The sequence below is a fragment of the Oncorhynchus tshawytscha genome, linkage group LG08, assembly GCF_018296145.1.
Source record: "Oncorhynchus tshawytscha isolate Ot180627B linkage group LG08, Otsh_v2.0, whole genome shotgun sequence".
In the NCBI taxonomy this organism is placed as follows: domain Eukaryota; kingdom Metazoa; phylum Chordata; class Actinopteri; order Salmoniformes; family Salmonidae; genus Oncorhynchus; species Oncorhynchus tshawytscha.
In genome coordinates this window covers 73,253,465-73,274,590 of record NC_056436.1, presented here as the reverse complement: position 1 = coordinate 73,274,590, position 21,126 = coordinate 73,253,465, and the positions used below count along the sequence as shown (strand labels likewise).

General features: G+C 44.3%; 1 protein-coding gene across 1 annotated transcript in view; it reads right to left on the bottom strand.

Moving 5' to 3' along the window:
- gpc4 (glypican 4) overlaps nt 1-21,126 on the bottom strand; it is a 65,068-nt gene that overhangs the window by 10,388 nt on the left and 33,554 nt on the right. Inside the window, exons 2-8 of the mRNA XM_024428826.2 lie at nt 19,846-20,004; nt 4,697-5,094; nt 3,181-3,346; nt 2,734-2,864; nt 2,329-2,475; nt 2,066-2,190; nt 1,678-1,850 (exon numbers count right to left, since the gene is read on the bottom strand). Coding sequence (XP_024284594.2) covers nt 1,678-1,850; nt 2,066-2,190; nt 2,329-2,475; nt 2,734-2,864; nt 3,181-3,346; nt 4,697-5,094; nt 19,846-20,004 — 1,299 coding nt within the window. The remainder of the gene's footprint in view (nt 1-1,677; nt 1,851-2,065; nt 2,191-2,328; nt 2,476-2,733; nt 2,865-3,180; nt 3,347-4,696; nt 5,095-19,845; nt 20,005-21,126) is intronic.

Sequence of the window (21,126 nt, the reverse complement as noted above, 5' to 3'; positions counted from 1 at the left end):
TAAACCCAGTATTAAACATACAATCAATATAACAATTATTTTACCACAGAACTTTAAAGCCTATCAACTCTTACTAAGTCCTCAACTACAACTAACTACATAAATCAAAGTATACATCGCATCAAAACAAATGAAATACCGTATACAAAAAGGTGGTAGTCAGTCGGTCAGTCAGACAATCCAATCCGCCAATAGATCTCCAGCGGAGAAAGGCCACGAAGAACGGAGCAAAGAGTGGATCCGATCCTGGGTAAACTCTCTTAGGCTACAAAACACACGTTTAACGGCAACAAAACAAACGGAATAGAGAAGCTTCGGCACTGAGGGTTGAACACATCCTCATTCACGTCTCCATCACAACCCCACTTTTGCGCAGCTGATGCTGGCTATTTAATTGGGAATTAAAGGGAAAGCGCCCTATTGGAAGGAGCTGCACTGAGACGGTTCAGAATAATTCAGGGCCGTCACAACATGTGCTCAGTGTGAACCTGCTTTCATCTGTGAAGAGCACAGGGCGCCAGTGGCGAATTTGCCAATCTTGGTGTTCTCTGGCAAATGCCAAACGTCCTGCACGGTGTTGGGCTGTAAGCACAACCCCCACCTGTGGACGTCGGGCCCTTATACCACCCTCATGGAGTCTGTTTCTGACCGTTTGAGCAGACATATGCACATTTGTGGCCTGCTGGAGGTCATTTTGCAGGGCTCTGGCAGTGCTCCTCCTGCTCCTTCTCGCACAAAGGCGGAGGTAGCGGTCCTGCTGCTGGGTTGTTGCCCTCCTACGGCCTCCTCCACGTCTCCTGATGGACTGGCCTGTCTCTTGGTAGCGCCTCCATGCTCTGGACACTACGCTGACAGACACAGCAAACCTTCCTGCCACAGCTCGCATTGATGTGCCATCCTGGATGAGCTGCACTAACTGAGCCACTTGTGTGGGTTGAAGACACCGTCTCATGCTACCACTAGAGTGAAAGCACCGCCAGCATTCAAAAGTGACCAAAACATCAGCCAGGAAGCATAGGAACTGAGAAGTAGTCTGTGGTCACCACCCGCAGAACCACTCCTTTATTGGGGGTGTCTTGCTAATTGCCTATAATTTCCACCTGTTGTCTATTCCATTTGCACAACAGCATGTGAAATTTATTGTCAATCAGTGTTGCTTCCTAAGTGGACAGTTTGATTTCACAAGTGTGATTGACTTGGAGTTACATTGTGTTGTTTAAGTGTTCCCTTTATTTTTTTGAGCAGTGTATGAACTTTTTCTAACAAAACATACATGTATTGTGTAACATGAAGTCCTATGAGTGTCATCTGATGAAGATCAAAGGTTAGTGATTAATTCGCTCTCCATTTCTGACTTTTGTGACTCCTCTCTTTGGCTGGAAAAATGGCTGTGTTTCTCTGTGACTTGGCTCTGACCTAACAATCATTTGTGGTGCTTTCGCCGTAAAGCCTATTTGAAATCGGACACTGTGGTGGGATTAACAAGAAGTGTAACTTTAAAGTGGTGTGAAATACTTGTATGTTTGAGGAATTTTAATTATGGGATTTGTTGTTTTGAATTTGGCCCCCTGCACTTTCACTGGCTGTTGTCATATCGATCCCGTTAGCGGGATCTCAGCCCTAAGAAGTTTTTAATGGGCCTCAGTCAGTTAATCTGTTAGGGTTTACCATCCTCACCTTGGTCGCTGGAGATGTCGTTGCCGCTGTGGGCGGCCTTCAGCCAGCTAGTCATTTCCTTTAACACTGCGATCTGACTGCGAATCACCAGGTCTGGCTTTGTGATGTCCACTTCCACATCTGGGTTGGACACCTGATTGGCCAATCCGTTGCCCATAACAACAGACTCGTACCTAGGGAAGAAGGGTGTGAGTGAATGGGGAGATCCTACAGGACACACTAATTCGTTCTGCAGCAACCTTACTTTATGCCTTTAGAGTGGCTCCATCCCTACATGCCCCAGTAAAAAGTAGTGCACTAAATAGGGAATAGCGTCCCATTTAGGACGCACACAATGTTATTGGTGTCTGTGTCAAGGGAGTGACCTGAGAAAACCTGCCAAACTAACCTGCTCTTTGCTGTTCCATTCCAACAGTCATCCCCAGACGTGATTCTCTCCCCAACACACACGGTCTCTGGCAGCGTGGACCAGAACTTCTTAGCATGCTTCAGCTTCTTCTTCACATCCGTCGTCTGGGTAGGAGGAAGCAGGCAAACAGAGATAATCACACATTTATACTAAGTCCATTTGAAAGACTTTGGACTTCTGCTTCTCACATAAAAACTTGTTTTGAGGTTGCTGGTTGGGCCCGATGTCTGACAAAGACTTACCAGTCTGTCCAGGCTGGTGCCAGCAGCTGTGGTGGGCCGTGCATCGGGGCTGTAGGGACGGAAGCGACCGGTGAATCCTGTCTCCTTGACTGAGCGACGGGACCGGAAGCCTTTACCTGGCTGAGGCTGACCACACCCCTGAAACACCTGGAGAGGTAGAGAGAAGAGTGAGCGGCATGTACAGAGACAGACGGGTGGGGCAACCAGACAGAAACAGGCGGATGGGCAAGCGGGCGGTCAACCGGATGGGCCGCCAGACAGAGAGACGGGAGGGCCGCCAGACAGAGAGACGGGAGGGCCGCCAGACAGAGACGGGAGGGCCGCCAGACAGAGAGACGGGAGGGCTGCCAGACAGAGAGACAGGGGAATGCAGAAAAAAACTGTCACAGACAGGAAGTGACTCACCTTCTGTGACACCTGCATGCTGTTTTCTTGCATGTTCATGATGGCCTCAGAGATCTTGACGTCAATGGGATCCATGACAGACTCGAAGTTGAAGGGCCCCTCCAACCTCTCAGCCAGACTCAACATGGCATCTGAGAATAAGACAACTCAGTCACAATGAAAACAACCACACCCTAAGTAAATACTTCTGGGAATTAAATAAGCACTATAATATGAGGCCTAGATTCTTTCGGCCATTTTCACTATGGGGCGATTTGGCCTGTTTCTACCAGCAGGGGGAAGCACACAGCAGTGTCAGTGTTTTGAGCCTAAGAGGACTTAAGGCCCAGTAAAGCTGCCACACAGAGAGGGGGTAGCTGGCACCAGAGGCACCCCAGTGGGGGACCGCGTGGCAGAAGACTAACACAGCATAGTGAGCTGTTCCTTGTTGGATATGGAAGCCCTTACCCAGGAAGTTGTTCCACTCTGTGTCGAGATCAGCCTGGTTGGCCAGACAGCCACGCATCACATTGAGACAGAAGTTCTGACAAGGCTTGAGGGCAATCTGGCCAGAACAGTAGGGACAGTACATCATCTTCATGGCTGCCCGCACACAGCTAGGGGACGCATTGACCTGAGGGAGGAGGAAAGAGGGAGTAAGGAGTTTGTACTCCTATGCATTGGTCACTAAGTTAAATGAGGTGAATGAACTGATCCTTATCTTAAACCAACAGGCAGGACACGAAGACTATATACACAACTTATCAAATTATCACTCAAATCCCACAATGTGATTCATAGTGAAAGTCCAATGTGCAGTATCTTATCATTAATGAGTCACTTCCAAAACTGCCATAAACCTCTCATGTCCTCTCTTCACACACACCTGTCAACAAAACAGTACCATTATGAAATCTTCAACTCCCATTCAGACAGTGTCCCAAATGCCATCTGCTTTCCACAGAGGTTAGAAAACACAGGAGGGTGAGGTAGAAATGTTCACCTGAACTCCCCACACCTGGTCAAACATTACAGGTTGTTATTCTGGGAACCAGATATGGGAATATTTGTCTATTTAGGTGTTTGAACCAGCTGTTCAGTGCATGAGAACACTGGACCAAGGCTACAGATAACCACAGCCAGACCAGACCAAATCTCTCTACACAGGAGGCTTTAAGGGCACTTCATGCAACTTCTCAACATCCTCCCTGGTTCCTTCGTGACACAACCAACATATCCCATCACAGAGATGCTATAATGCAACTAATACACAGGGCCTTCAGAGAGTCTTCATACATATTACACATTCTGTCGATTTACAGCCTAAAAAGCCAAAAATGGATAACAGATTTTTCCTCTCACCCATCTACAACCTATATACCATAATGACAAAGTGAAACATTTTAGACAATTTAGACAATTTATTGAAAATGAAATTCTGAAATCTATGTATCACACCCAATTGATTACTTTGTAGAAGCACCTTTGGCAGGGATTACACCTGTGAGTCTTTCTAGGTAAGACTAAGAGCTTTGCACACATGGATTATACAATTTTTGTACATTTGTAAATTACCATTTCAAATTCTTCAAGCTCTGTCAAGTTGGTTGTTGGTCTTTGCTAGAAAACCATTTTCAATTCTTGCCATAGATTTAGAAGCCAATATGTCAAAACTAACTAGCCACTCAGGAACATTCCATGTCATCTTGGTAAGCAACTCCTGTGTATATATGGCCTTGTATTTTAGGTTATTGTCCTGCTGAAAGGTGAATTCATCTCCAGTGTCTGTTGGAAAGCAGACAACCAAGTTTCCCGATAGGATTTTTCCTGTGCTTTGCGCCATTCGGTTTCTTTTTATCCTAAAAAAAACTCCCTAGTACTTGCCGATGACAAGCATACCCATAACATGATGTAGCCACCACTATGCTTGAAAATATGAAGCATGGTACTGAGTGATATATTGGATTTTCCCCATCCCTCTTACCATGGAAACCTTGTTGACCACCTCGGGCATGAGCGCCAGGCCGCGGGTAAAGGTGCGCGCCGCCACGAAGGCCCGTGTCAGCTGGAGGCGGAGCTTGCGCGGCACGTCGCCAAACGGTTTTAGCTGCTCGGTGTGGCGGCTGACGCACTCCATGTAGGCGTCGCTGAACTCGTACTGGACGTTGACCAATCGGAACATCCTCTCCAGGAGGTCTTCCCAGAAGTCAGACAGCATGGAGTCCAGGTTGACCATGCCGCTGCCTGACACGTAGTAGCGCTTCAGCTCCTGGAAGAAGTGCTTGAAGAGCTCGGCGTTCTGCACATACATCTTGCCGTATGTGCGCACGAACATGTCGTTGAGCGAGCGCTCCGCGTTGTCCAGTAACTCGCGGAAGAACTCTGCAGACAGGAAAGAGAGGATGTAAGTATGACAATAGCGCATACCTAAGACTTTGAATATCAACATCACACAGTTTTGTAATGATAGGCTATATTTGTGAACCTAATGGAATATTAATGAACCTAATGGAATATTAACAGAGGTTATTATGAGGTGATATGACATTGAAGAAATGTCATTTGTGACATTCTCAGCGTGATCGATAATGGCTTTGTAAATCATCCAGAACATGTGCCCGGGAAGGGGGTGCAGATTTTAATCAACCCTCATCTTAATACCATATTTACTCTGCCAGAGGTTGAAACTATGTATTCTATATCTGTGCATCTAAAAACAAACATACAGTTGAAGTAGGAAGTTTACATACACCTTAGCCAAATTTAAACTCAGTTTCTCACAATTACTGACATTTAATCCCAGTAAAAATTCCCTATCTTAGGTCAGTTAAAGTGGTGATCCTAAGAATGTGAAATGCCAGAATAATAGTAGCGAGAATGTTTCATTTCAGCTTTTATTTCTTTCATCACATTCCCAGTGGGTCAGATGTTTACATACACTCAGTATTTGGTAGCATTGCCTTTAAAAATGGTTTAACTTGTGTCAAACGTTTCGGGTAGCATTCCACAAGCTTCCCACAATAATTTGGGTGAATTTTGGCCCATTCCTCCTGACAGAGCTGGTGTAACTGAGTCAGGTTTGTAGGCATCCTTGCCCACACACGCTTTTTCAGTTCTGCCGACAAATGTTCTATAGGATCGAGGTCAGGGCTTTGTGATGGCCACTTCAATACCTTGACTTTGTTGTCCTTAAGCCATTTTTCCACAACATTGGACGTATGCTTGGGGTCATTGTCCATTTGGAAGACCCATTTACAACCAAGCTTTAACTTCCTGACTGATGCCTTGAGATGTTGCTTCAATATATCCACATAATTTTCCTCCACATGATGCCATCTATTTTGTGAGGTGCACCAGTCCCTCCTGCAGCAAAGCACACCGACAACATGATGTTGCAACCCCCGTGCTTCACGGTTGGGATGGTGTTCTTCGGCTTGCAAGCCTCCCCCTTTCTCGTCCAAACATAATGGTCATTGTGGCCAAACATTTCTATTTTTGTTTCATCAGATCAGAAGACATTTCTCCAAAAAGTACAATCTTTGTCCCCATGTGCAGTTACAAACCGTAATCTTGCTTTTTTATGGCGGTTTTGGAGCAGTGGCTTCTTCCTTGCTGAGCTGCCTTTCAGGTTATGTCGATATAGGACTGGTTTTACTGTGGATATAGATACTTTTGTACCTTTTTCCTCCAGCATCTTCACAAGGTCCTTTGCTGTTGTTCTGGGATTGATTTGCACTTTTCGCACCAAAGTACATTAATCTCTAGGAGACAGAAAGAGTCTCCTTCCTGAGTGGTATGATGGCTGCGTGGTCCCATGGTGTTTATACTTGATTACTATTGTTTGTACAGATCAATGTGGTACCTTCAGGCGTTTGGAAATTGCTCCCCAGGATGGACCCGACTTGTGGAGGTCTACAATTTTTTTTCTGAGGTCTTGGCTGATTTCTTTTGATTTTCCCATGATGTCAAGTACTGAGTTTGAAGGTATGCCTTGAAATACATCCACAGGTACACCTCCAAATGACTCAAATGATGTCAATTAGCCTACCAGAAGCTTCTGAAGCCATGACATCATTTTCTGGAATTTTCCAAGCTGTTTAAAGGGACAGTTAACTTAGTGTATGTAAACTTCTGACCCACTGGAATTGTGATAATGCATTGTATGTTAAATAATCTGTCTGTAAACAATTGTTGGAAAAATTACTTCGATGCCCTAACCAACTTGACAAAACTCTAGTTTGTTAACAAGGAATTTGTGGAGTGGTTGAAAAACGAGTTAATGACTCCAACCTAAGTAAGTAAACTCCCGACTTCAACTGTAAATCCTAGTTCTCTGCATTACATTTTTTTTTTTTTTTTACAATATTGCCTTTCGTGAACTAACACTCAACCATTTGTAAAAAAAATCCTGCTAGCACTGACTTTGCTGATAGCATATTTTTCCTCAAATTAGCTATGACTGAGATGTGGTTGTCGCACCTAGCTGTCTTAAGATGAATGCACAAACTAAGTCCCTCTGGATAAGAGTGTCTGCTAAACTACAAATGTAAATAGACTGAATATTTTAGAGCTAGATCAAAATAAAGAATGTAATTTCCTACAATTCTATGCATTTTACCATGGCTAACGCTGTGTTCCTCTGCTCAAACATTTTAACAAAATCAAGCGGGCATTTGCCTTGAATGGCCGCTAACCCCAGTCCTATTGTACATTTCCACAACCACATTGAACGTCTCTTCAATGATGTTTTTGGCAGTGTGTCTGTGACCGTCATTAGAATGGTACTCCAGAGAGGCAGATTTAGGTCTGCACAGCACTCCCAGAATGCACAGCTCCGGGCTAAAAAAGGTTATATAGTACGCTTTTGACCAAGGCCCATAGTGCACTATATAGGGAATAGGGTTCCATTTGGGACCAGTCCTCCTGTAGCTGCCAATAGGGTTGAAAATCAGAGGGGTTATGATCAAAACAGATGGATGTTTATTTCATTTGACATTGTCCTGTCAGTACTGGTTTCCCTTCACAGCACAGTGTCCCAACAGCAGGAATAGCACAGTGTCCCAACAGCAGGAATAGCACAGTGTCCCAACAGCAGGAATAGCACAGTGTCCCAACAGCAGGAATAGCGCAAAATCCCTCAGCAGAAAAAAAAAAAACACTATGGGAATGGTTGTATGGGAAGAGAAACGGTTGGAAAGGGAGGAAGAGAAAGAAAAGAGTGAGGGGGATGAGAGGTGGAGTTAGTTTCTTAGTCGGAGAGAGAGAGCGAGAGAGTGAGAAAGAGCAAGGCTGAATATGGGAGAGGTGGTTGCCTGGTTCCTGTAAATCCACTGCCATTCAACAGAAACGTCTCTCCACATCAAGCTGCTTCAGACTGACCACCAATGGCATTTTTCTGTTGTCACATTCCATTCGTTTTCCTTTCTCCCTGCTCCTCTTGGTCTGTCCTTCAGAGGAATTTTCAATAGGATTACTGCTCCCCCTTCATCCCTTTCCATATAGGGACCTGTCCCTCCTCTCTCGCTCTCTCCCTCCAATGCTTTCAGTTGGTCAGTTCCTTCAGAAGGCTCTCTTCAGTAGAGACGGGGAACAATGACCTACTTCATCCTAAGGAATGTCCATCACCCCCCCCAAATAATCCAGCACCCCTCTCCCACAACCCCCCGCCACTTTCTTAATCTGAACAAAATGAGAATTCCAGACTCACTGCAAAATGCTTCACCTCTCTCTCATGCGCAGCACCATACACCCCCTTCACCTCTCTCATGCGCAGCACCATACACACCCCCTTCACCCCCCCTTCACCTCTCTGTCTCATCTCTTTCTCCTTGTACACACAGCTTCGGTTCCGCTGTAGTTTCTGTGTGCCCTCTGCCCGGCTTTGAAATGTAAAGTTCCCATGCTCTCTCCGAGGGAGTCACCAAACGCTCCTGAATTCGGGCACCAGGACACACACACACACACACACACTGCAAGTGCGGCGCTGTCACTTCCACTTCAGACTGACAATCTAAAAAGAAAAATGAAGTGGGGGAGGGGTGGGGGTGGCTTGGGGAGGGTTAAGTTGAGGGCTTTTTTAACTCCAAATCCCCACTGTGTCACCAAGGATACCGGAAACACTGCAGTACTTCCATTCACGTCCCCCACACACAAAGACAGGGGAGAGGGCACCAAACTCCACGCTCCATTGACAGAGATTAAAACAAAAGGTCCTTCTACCCCCCACCACCCCCCACTCCGGAATGTCAGTTGCCACAAGTTTAAAGTCAGTGAAAGGAGACATGGAGGGGAGGAGGGAGGACAGGCCCCATCATCCTGCCTATGCAGACATACTAATGAACCACCACTTCCCACCCAAAAGATCTGTGCTGGCAACGATGTACAGGGGGTCAGTAACAAGGTAGCACAAAACACACTTCTAGTTGTAACTTCTGGTTGTTTTTAAATGTTGTTTAAAGTTGAGCGGGTTTCTCTGGCTGAAGCTATGGCATCTAATATGAAACCAGCATTACAGTGGCATCTTGATTCATCATTAAAAACGGTTTATGACGTACAGCCGTCGGCCAACAGCTAGGCCGTGGAGCAGCACACACTCCCTTAAGGGTTTTCCTGAAGAAAAATGTGCTTACCACTCAACCATTGGTTAAGGGAAATGTAGGTGAAAGGTTAGAGGAAAAGGATCATGGTGTGTAGGGAAACACTAAGGACATGAGGCAGTATAGCCGCTTAACCTGTGTGTGTTCTTGTGAGGAGTCTGAATGTAGATCCTGACAGCAAGAATCTTGTTAGAGAAAAAGAGAGCCTGGAAGAATCTCTTCTCCCGCCCCCGAAGTATGAAGCACTGATGTTGGGCCCAATCCATTACCCCAAGAGAGGAGCCGACCGACCTCCCTAGCACTCCTCCCTCCCCTTTCCTCCCATAAGGAGAATTGGACCTCCCTCCTCCTCCCTCTATCCTCACAGTAATTGCTCCCTTTTCTTGTGGGGTTCCACCCCTCCTGCTGTTAGGACTGCAGTGGTGGAGATGTATGGGTCTTGATGCGTGTGTGTCCTGGGGCAGAAGGGCTTAATCCCAGACATAGCTAGCTCCCCCAGACAGACAGGGACAAACACAAACCCCAGGTCAGAGGGAGATAAGAGAGCATAAACTATTTCTGGCCCGTACTTAATTGGCCATGACTCCTAACTCCAGGCACATGATGAGGACTCTGCTCTACCACTTCCTGTGTGTCTGTGTGTCTCCAGCTCCAGATTAACCATTAGCCACCATCATCATTACCATCTCCAGCCGCAGGCACGTTTCCTGTGGCAGACACGTCCGTAGGAAACGGTTGCTTCTGGACGTCTCAATGTGAGAATTGGGGTGTAATCACTAATCCAAACACTTGCAAAACGGAACAACTAAATTCAGGTACTGTAAAACTTCAATAAAAACGCTGAGTCTCAGCGCCTGTCCCTTATAATAGCCGGGCAATGGCACACAATTCAGAAAATAAACGTCTGTTTCAAATAAACAATGGGTGGAAATGAATTGTTTACGAGGTTAAAATGAATTACCAGAGACGTAACCAAGTCAAAGTCCTAAGCAAGTTTTAATCTTCGAGTCAAGTCAAGTAATAATGGGCAAGTGTCAAGTAAAGTCCCAAGTTCCACAGCTCAGGGTGAATCAAGCCACAAATCCCTTATTTAGGGTTTCAAGTACTCATGTCAGTTAAGTGTCTAATGCCAATTTTATTGCAACTGAAATGCATCAGTGATTTTGGACCCACATGTTTTACAAATGGCATACCTTTCCCCAACTACCAGTCTTTGAAACCGAATGCTAGGATTTTTGGGACCGATTATGCCCTGATGCAGAGCTGGCACCACAGGTCCCAGAGTGGTTGGCAAATTGTTTTCCATGGGGCCCGGAGCATTTACTAATCTGGTAACATACCCAGGTATACATCAGGACCCTATAGGATCTGACAGTGAATCATTAGTAGTTGTAAAAAAGGTATGTATATTAGCATAGGACCAGATTTACATTTGAGTCATTTAGCAGATGCTCTTATCCAGAGCTACTTGCAGGAGTAATTAGGATTAAGTGCATTGCTCAAGGGAACACCAATAGATGGTTCGAATCCCTGAGTCGACATGGTGAACAATTGACCTTTCGGTTACTGGCCCAACGCTCTTAACCACTAGGCTACCCGCCGGCTAGGTACACAGATGTTTTCTAAACTGGCCCTAGGGAGGTTTGAAAACCCTGTCAAACTGCAGCAACCTTGTACTTTTTAATAGGAATGAATTAAAAACTAGATTTTACACAAACAACCACTGCAATTGGACAATAGAACTCACAGGGCTGAGATTACAATGCAAACCTGCATAAAGCATAGGCCAATGCAACTGCAATTAAAATTCATGTATATTTATGTTATCAGTATTATGTAGGTGAGAGATGGGTGACTGTACATCTGACTGATCACCTCATTCAGGGCAACTCAATACAGCAAATGCAATGTGGATTCAGAACTAACCATTCTACCAAAACAGCCAATTGCTATTTTCTAGAACAAATTAAATCTAAACTAGACATATTGGTGAAGTCAGTGCAGTCTTTTTGGATCTTAAAAATAACTTTGATACTGTGAATCATGAAATTCTCCTATCCAAACTATCCTCCCTTAATGTGTCCACTGAAGTCATTAGTTGGATGTATTCCTATCTGGCAAACAGAAGCAAAATGGTTCAGTAGGACTCTCATTACTGTGACATTGGCGTCCCACAAGGGTCAATATTACACACCCTTCTGTTTAACATCTACAGTTGAAGTCAGAAGTTTACATAAAACTTAACATTATACATTTGTACTGTTTTTCTCAATTCCTGACATTTAATACGAGTACAAATTCCCTGTCTTAGGTCAGTTAGGATCACCACTATTGTAAGAATGTGAAATGTCAGAATAATAGTAGAGTTATTTATTTCAGCTTTTAGCTCTTTCATCACATTCCCAGTGCGTCAGAAGTTTACATACACTCAATTAGTATTTGGTAGCATTGCTTTTACATTGTTTAACCTGGGTCAAATGTTTCAGGTATCCTTCCACAAGCTTCCCACAATAAATTGGGTGAATTTTGAATTCCTCCTGACAGAGCTTGTGTAACTGAGTCAGGTTTGTAGGCCTCCTTGCTCGCACACGCTTATTCAGTTCTGCCGACAAATGTTCTATAGGATTGAGGTCAGGGCTTTGTGATGGCCACTCCAGTACCTGGACTTTGTTGTCCTTAAGCCATTTTGCCATAACATAGAAAGTATTCTTGGGGTCACTGTCCATTTTGAAGACCCATTTACAAGCAAGCTTTAACTTCCTGACTGATGTCTTGAGATGTTGCTTCAATATATCCACAATTTCCCTTCCTCATGATGCTATCTATTTTGTGAAGTGCACCAGTCCCATCTGCAGCAAAGCACCGCCAAAACGTGCTGCTGCAACCCCCGTGCTTCACGGTTGGGATGGTGTTCTTCGGCTTGCAAGAATCCCCCTTTCTCCTCCAAACATAATGGTCATTATGGCCAAACAGTGTTTTTGTTTCATCAGACCAGAGGACGTTTCTACAAAAAGTACCATCTTTGTCCCCATGTGCAGTTGCAAACCATAGTCTTGCTTTGTCATGGCGGTTTTGGAGCAGTGGCTTCTTCCTTGCTGAGCAGCCTTTCAGGTTATGTCGATTTTGGACTCGTTTTACTGTGGGTATAGATACTTTTGTACCCGTTTCCTCCAGCATCTTCACAAGTTTTTTTGCTGTTGTTCTGGGATTGATTTGCACTTTTCGCACCAAAGTATGTTCAACTCAGGGAGACAGAACTTGTCTCCTTCCTGAGCGGTATGACATCTGCATGGTCCCATGGTGTTTATACTTGTGTACTATTGTTTGTACAGATGAATGTGGTAACTTCAGGAATTTGGAAATTGCTCTCAAGGATGAACCAGACTTCTGGAGGTGTCCAATTTTATTTCTGAGGTCTTGGCTGATTTATTTTGATTTTCCCAGTCAACTTAGCCTCTTGAACCTCTAGGGGCAGTATGTCATTATTGGATAAAAAAACGTGCAAGTTTTAAGCGCAATATTTTGTCATGAAAAGATGCTCGACTATGCATATAATTGGCAGCTTTGGAAAGAAAACACTCTAAGGTTTCCAGAACTGCAAAGATATCTGTGGGTGCCACAGATCTCATGTTACAGGCGAAACCAAGATGATACTTTAACCAGGAAATGGGCAGAATTTTCAAAGCTCTGTTTTCTGTCGTCTCCTTATATGGCTGTGAATGCGCCGAGAATGAGCCTGCCCTTCCTATCGTTTCTCCAAGGTGTCTGCAGCATTGTGATGTATTTGTAGGCATATCATTGGAAGATTGGCCATAAGAGACTACATTTACCAGGTGTCCGCCTGGTGTCCTTTGTGTAAATCAGCGCGTAATCTTCAGTTGTGGGCATTTTCTTCTGGGATTCAGAGGGAAAGCACACTTCGACGAACGATGTATCATCGAAGAGATATGTGAAAAACACCTTGAGGATTGGTTCTAAACAACGTTTGCCATGTTTCAGTCGATATTATGGAGTTAATTTGGAAAAAAGTTCGACGTTTAGATGACTGAATTTTCGGGTTTTTTTGGTAGCCAAACGTGACGCACCAAACGGAGCGTTCTCTCCTAAACAAATATTATTTTTGGAAAAACTGAACATTTGCTATCTAACAGAGTCTCCTCATTGAAAACATCTGAAGTTCTTCAAAGGTAATGATTTTATTTGAATGATTTTCTGGTTTTTGTAAAAATGTTGCCTGCTAATGCTAACGCTAAATGCTACGCTAGCTGCGCTAGCTGTTACACAAATGCTTATTTTGCAATGGTTGAGAAGCATATTTTGAAAATCTGAGATGACAGTGTTGTTAACAAAAGGCTAAGCTTGAGAGCTAGCATATTCATTTCATTTCATTTGCGATTTTCATGAATAGTTAACGTTGCGTTATGGTAATGAGGTTGAGGCTGTATTCATGATCCCGGATCCGGGATGGCTCGACGCAACAGGTTAGTGTATGTAAACTTCTGACCCACTGGAATTGTGATACAGTGAATGAAGTGAAATAATCTGTCTGTAAACAATTGTTGAAAAATGACTTGTGTCATGCACCAAGTAGATGTCCTAACCGACTTAAACAATAGTTTTGGCAACAAGAAATTTATGGAGTGGAAGAAAAATGAGTTTTAAATGACTCCAACCTGTATGTAAACTTCCGACTTCAACTGTATATAAAATGATCTCCCACTTGCTTGCACACAAGTTAACATGCAGACAATACAGTTCTGTATGCACACAAAAAAAGAGACTAGTTGTTAAGTTTACTGAAGCTATGGTACATGTTTCTAAAATGGACGACTAATTCTTGCCTGCATTTAAATTTTAAATGGACAAGACTACGTACTTCTCTAATAAATCCATTGATTCTTCTCAACGAGCTGTTCTTGTTAATGGGGAGAATCTAAAAGTGTCTAACTTCAGATATCGTAGAATCATTTTAGACTCCAACTTGACATTTAAGAAATATGTTAACTTCTTGGATATAGGGGGTGCTCTTAATTTATGGATAAAAAAACGTGCCCGTTTTAAGCGCAATATTTTGTCATGAAAAGATGCTCGACTATGCATATAATTGGCAGCTTTGGAAAGAAAACACTAAGGTTTCCAAAACTGCAAAGATATTATCTGTGAGTGCCACAGAACTCATGCTACAGGCGAAACCAAGATGAAACTTCAACCAGGAAATGGGCAGAATTTTTGAAGCTCTGTTTCCCATTGTCTCCTTATATGGCTGTGAATGCGCCGGGAATGAGCCTGCCCTTTCTATCGTATCTCCAAGGTGTCTGCAGCATTGTGACGTATTTGTAGGCATGTCATTGGAAGATTGGCCATAAGAGACTACATTTACCAGGGGTAAATTGGTGCGTAATCTACAAGCTGCACGCAGTCATCCAGTGATTGAGAGGAGGCTTTCAACGAACGATATATCATGAAGAGATATGTGAAAAACACCTTGAGGATTGATTCTAAACAACGTTTACCATGTTTCAGTCGATATTATGGAGCTAATTTGGAAAAAAGTTAGGCATTTTGAAGACTGAATTTGTTTTTTTTTTGGTAGCCAAACGTGACGCACCAAACGGAGCAATTTCTCCTAAACAAATAATCTTTAAGGAAAAACTGAGCATTTGCTATCTAACTGAGAGTCTCCTCATTGAAAACATCTGAAGTTCTTCAAAAGGTAAATGATTTTATTTGAATGATTTTCTGGTTTTTGTGAAAATGTTGCCTGCTGATGCTAACGCTAAATGCTACGCTAAATGCTACGCTAGCTGTTACACAAATGCTTATTTTGCTATGGTTGAGAAGCATATTTTGAAAATCTGAGATGACAGTGTTGTTAACAAAAGGCTAAGCTTGAGAGCTAGCATATTAATTTCATTTCATTTGCGATTTTCATGAATAGTTAACGTTGCGTTATGGTAATGAGCTTGAGGCTGTATTCACGATCCCGGATGGCTCGATGCAAGAAGTTAAGGTGGTGGGGGTAACACCATCAAGTTCAGATTATCCAATTTAAGGTTTATAAAGACCTTTCCTTCCTCTGGAGGCCACCAAACTATATAGTCATGCTATGATCTCACATTTGCAATATTGCCCCACATGCTGGTCACAAGCTGGAGCTACTAATCTGAAACTATTTGAATCGCTCTACGAATTTACGATTTTTGATAACAAACCAAACAGTTACCACCATTGTCATATCATTTACAAACACAATTTACTTAGTCTGGATAGCTTAAAATCAGTATGTAGATGCAAGCCTGGTCTTTAAGATCCTGCATGTCTCGCCCCTCCCCCCAATGCCGGCATATCATGCTCAAGGAAACCATCTCCAGGATAACAAGGGCAGTAACTAGATGGGATTGCGTTGTCTCTTTCCAACACAGTACACTATACTGGAATGCATTGCCCATGGACTTGAGAAGCTGCACCGATTATTGTAATTTTATATTGACAACACGGCTCAAATCTATCCAAACCTGTACACGAGTTGTTTTAGTGAGTATTTGTATAGTAGCTGTGTAAAGGCCCTTAGCTGCCCAGGGACTACTGGTGCAAATGAGCTTTTGGCTAACCTCGGCACATTTACATCGATGTTACATTATTGATGTTGATTAATGTGCCTTATCGATAAATAGTTTTAAAAAATAAACGTTTCATTTCAGTTAATCATTTTCGATTGAAAAAGGTCAAGGTAGCCTAGCCAGCCCAAGTTTGAATATAGCCTAAACCAAATTTCATTAAATTCATATTTGACGTCTAACACTAATGGGCTATAAATATTCTACATAATGTTACCACTTTGTTTGCCCGACAGAGTGCAAGAGGGGACAGTGCATTGGCTGTAGCCTACGCAGCTGCAGACTGTGGTTATAGGTACCTAGTTGATCAAACTGAGAAATCCTCTTTTCTTCCCATACAGTTCAGGTGTAGGCTGCTGCAACATTTCTGTGAAGAGTTCTTGCTTGCGTCTGTCAGGAGTGATGTGTTATGTTTACTAAATAAATACCGGAAGATAGTGGTGTGGCGCACGCTTTGCTAGATTACGTGCTTTGTGCCTGGCCAGCGCAACCTATGATTTCCATGAATCTAATTGAACAAGACACAGAACAGAACGCACAGAACCTGCAGCACTCCGATATCAAGTACAGATAGGCTTACATAGTGTGTGAGATGACAAATCAAGTCTCTCCAGTCATACAACTCAAGTCACGAGTCATAGATGGTCAAGTCAAAATCGAGTAGTGCTTCAGTTCAAGTCACGTGACTCGAATTACCATGAATGTTTGATTACATTAAATAATTCAGAAATGACTTAAATTGCAATCTCCATTTTAAATCACAAGCAAAAAAAGAGTCAATAACTTCAGGAGTACAGATCCCATAAATCATCTGGTCATCCTCTAGCGGTGAAGGTAAGAACTGCCGGAACAGTCAAAGAATTAATGTCAAGTAAAAGTTCTCATTTTTTTATTTTTTTGTGACGGACAAAAGAAATGACAGTGAAGGAAATAAATGGATTAAAATGCTGGAAACAAACAACAAACCATGCAAATGAGCAAAAGCTGTGTGCATTAAGGTGGACACCCCACCCAGGGAGAGAGCGCCGCCTGAGCTGGACACCCCACCCAGGGAGAGAGCGCCGCCTGAGCTGGACACCCCACCCAGGGAGAAAGAGCCGCCTGAGCTGGACACCCTGGACTAATGGTTCAGACGGAGAAGAGCACAGCAGGGCTTTGTAAAGGTATCCCACAACTAACAGCTCAGAGACAGGCCACACAGACACAGAACATACGCGTGAGACCGAGAGAGAGGGCGGGCTAAAGCAGCCACCACATTCCGACATGTCACATTCTTGTTCACATCTGGCTGCAATACACATACTCCCTGTTAGACTATCCTGCACACACTCATTTACAGCACCAACCTGGGGAAGAAGGAATCAATTGGAAGCTGATTAGGTGGCCATGATGGTATGAGGGCCAAATTGGGAATTTAGCCAGGACACCGGGGTTAACACTAGAGGTCGACCGATTATGATTTTTCAACGCAGATACCGATTATTGGAGGGCCCAAAAAAAGCCAGTACCGATTAAATCGGACGAGATAGATACATACATACATACATACATACATACATACATACATACATACATGTAATAATGACAATTACAACAATACTGAATGAACAATGAACACTTAACTTAATAATTACATAATTACATACAAAATTAAAATCCATTTAGTCTCAAATAAATAATGAAACATGTTAAATTTGGTTGGAGAAGAAAGTAAAAGAGCAATATCTGCCATGTAAAAAAGCTAACGTTTAAGTTCCCTGCTCAGAACATGAGAACATATGAAAGCTGGTGCTTCATTCTAATATGAGACTTCAATATTCCCAGTTAAGTTTGAGGTTGTCGTTATTATAGGACTCTATTTATCATTTGTATTTCATAGACCTTTGACAATTGGATGTTCTTATAGGCAATATAGTATTGCCAGCCTAATCTCGGGAGTTGATATGCTTGAAGTCATAAACAGCGCTGCGCTTCAAGTATTGCGAAAAGCTGCTGGCAAACGGAGGAAAGTGAGGTTTGAATGAATGCTTACGAGCCTGCTGCTGCCTACCATCGCTCAGTCAGACTGCTCTATCAAATCATAGACTTAGTTATAATATAATAAACACAGAAATACGAGCCGTAGGTCATTAATATGGTCACATCCGGAAACTATCCTTTCGAAAAATAAACGTTTATTCTTTCAGTGAAATACAGAACCCCTACGTATTTTATCAAAAGGGCGGCAACCCTAAGTCTAAATATTGCTGTTACAATGAACAAACTTCAATGTTATGTCATAAATATGTAAAATTGTGGCAAATGAATTACGGTCTTTGTTATGAAGAAATGGTCTTCACACAGTTTGCAATGAGCCAGGCGGCCCAAACTGCTGCATATACCCCAACTCTGCTTACACTGAACGCAAGAGAAGTGACAGTTTCAGGGACCGCATTGATTATATCTAGTTAAACTAGTAATATCATCAACCATGTGTAGTTAACTAGTGATTATGTTAAGATTGATTGTTTTTTATAAAAAGGTCAGTTTAATACTACCTAGCAACTTACCATGGCTCCTTGCTGCCTGCAATCACATAACAGGTGGTCAGCCTGCCACGCAGTCTCCTCGTGGATTGCAATATAGTCGGCCATAATCGGCATCCAAAAATGGCAATTACCGATTATGAAAACTTGAAATCGGCCCCAATTAAAATCGGCCATTCCGATTAAATCGGTCGACCTCTAGTTAACACCCCAACCTTACGATAAGTGCATTGGAATCTTTAGTGGACAGAGAGTCGGGACACCCGTTTTAACATCCAATCTGAAAGACGGAACCCTGCGCAGGGCAATGTCCCATTCACTGCACTGGGATCTACTTAGACCAGAGGGCAGAGTCCCCCTACTGGACCACCAACACCACATCCAGGGACCAACCCTACTTAGCTTCAGAGGCAAGCCACCAGTGGGATGCAGGGCGGTATGCTGCCTGCTTTTATGTACAATATATACACTTGAAAGATTAATTTATATCCCAACACTCCATCTCACACTGGAGCCTAAAATAAATCAGGTAAATTCTATCCTTTTCAGAACACTGCCAAAATGGACCTCTCCCTCTTTCCAGCTGTGCAGCATAACTAATTCATTTGAGGGTTGGGTACTGTGGGTTCATGAAAGTGTGTGTCTGGAGAATATCCAACCAGGCATCCTCTAGCCTGCACCTACAGACCCTCCTCAACCAGCAGAGGAAATAGCCAGAGTGGTGACGGGGTTCGATGGAGGACAGGAGGTCTCAGGGGCCAAACTGTCCCGCTGCCCTCTGTCAGTGACACAGCATTGTCACAGCATTGTCACATGTTCCCATGCACTGCCTCACAGTAGGGCAATCACGGTCAACATGATCCAGATATTTTTACACACACACCACAGAGAGAACAGGAAGTGTGTCAAGTGAAAGAAGGCTGGCTCTGGGTGTGTGGTCCGTCAGAGCATGCCTGCCTCTCTCTCCCCCCAGACAGTAGGGCGAGAGGGGATTGGCCAGAGGTTGCAATGTCTGATACTTTGAGAGACAGGTGGACCAGCCAACAGAGACGGGGTGTCTTTGCTGCAGGCTGCCAATGCACAGGCAGATTTGAGTGTCAGTCAAAGCCAACACTGCACACGCGCTGCTGCTCTGGGGACTGGGAAAGGACGCCGTGCTGCTAAGGGGGGTGGGAAAGGACGCCGTGCTGCTAAGGGGGTGGGAAAGGACGCCGTGCTGCTAAGGGGGGTGGGAAAGGACGCCATGCTGCTAAGGGGGGTGGAACAGGACGCCATGCTGCTCTTGGAACAGGAAGCCGTGCTGCCTAGCAGTGGAACATAGATGGACTGCTACAGTAGGAAGGTAGGGGTGTGAGTGATTTTGTTTGAGCTTGTATTTGTGCGTTTCAATCTTACGGTCAAAGTGGCTGTGCCTCTGTTTGAAGGTGCTCTGTAGGTTGGTGCTGAGCTGGGAGACGGGGGCCTTCAGGTCCGAGTGGCTCTGCTGACTCAGCTTCTCCTCCATCTCCAGCGTACAGCATGAGTATTCCTGGGGACACACCTTCAGATGGGTTCCTACAGAGAGGCAGGGCGAGAGAAAACCAAGAACAACCATCATAAAGACAATTCACAAAGCATAGTTACACACCGTGAAAAACTGCTTGTTTCCTGTTCGTTACGTGAATCAGGTGCCATGTTCTCACAGAAGAAAATAAACCATGTTAACAAAAAAATCGAATTGATACATAATACATTGTGATGGTTGCGCCACACCATTGTCTACTTGCCCTTAATTGGGCAGTCCAATAATATCACATAACATGCGGTATCCCAGGCCTCCCTGCTTCATGCAGCAGGTACAGAAGCAGACTCTGTAGAAACACCTACCCAAGAGAAAGAAAAGGTTTATGCTCCTCACAGTGACCCCTCACAGCACCCGTCAGTCGAGACATTATACCGCAAGCTTCTGCAGTTGTGTCATGTGGGAACAATACACACCAGCGTGCACACTGACAGGAGGGGAGAGACTGCTAAAAGACAGGCTTGGTCCGGAGAGGGGAGAGACTGCTAAAGACAGGCTTGGTCCGGAGAGGGGAGAGACTGCTAAAGACAGGCTTGGTCCGGAGAGGGGAGAGACTGCTAAAGACAGGCTTGGTCCGGGGAGGGGAGAGACTGCTAAAGACAGGCTTGGTCCGGAGAGGGGAGAGACTGCTAAAGACAGGCTTGGTCCGGGGAGGGGAGAGACTGCTAAAGACAGGCTTGGTCCGGAGAGGGGAGAGACTGCTAAAGACAGGCTTGGTCCGGAGAGGGGAGAGACTGCTAAAGACAGGCTTGGTCCGGAGAGGGGAGAGACTGCTAAAGACAGGCTTGGTCCGGAGAGGGGAGAGACTGCTAAAGACAGGCTTGGTCCGGGGAGGGGAGAGACTGCTAAAAGACAGGCTTGGTCCGGAGAGGGGAGAGACTGCTAAAGACAGGCTTGGTCCGGGGAGGGGAGAGACTGCTAAAGACAGGCTTGGTCCGGAGAGGGGAGAGACTGCTAAAGACAGGCTTGGTCCGGAGAGGGGAGAGACTGCTAAAGACAGGCTTGGTCCGGAGAGGGGAGAGACTGCTAAAGACAGGCTTGGTCCGGAGAGGGGAGAGACTGCTAAAGACAGGCTTGGTCCGGGGAGGGGAGAGACTGCTAAAAGACAGGCTTGG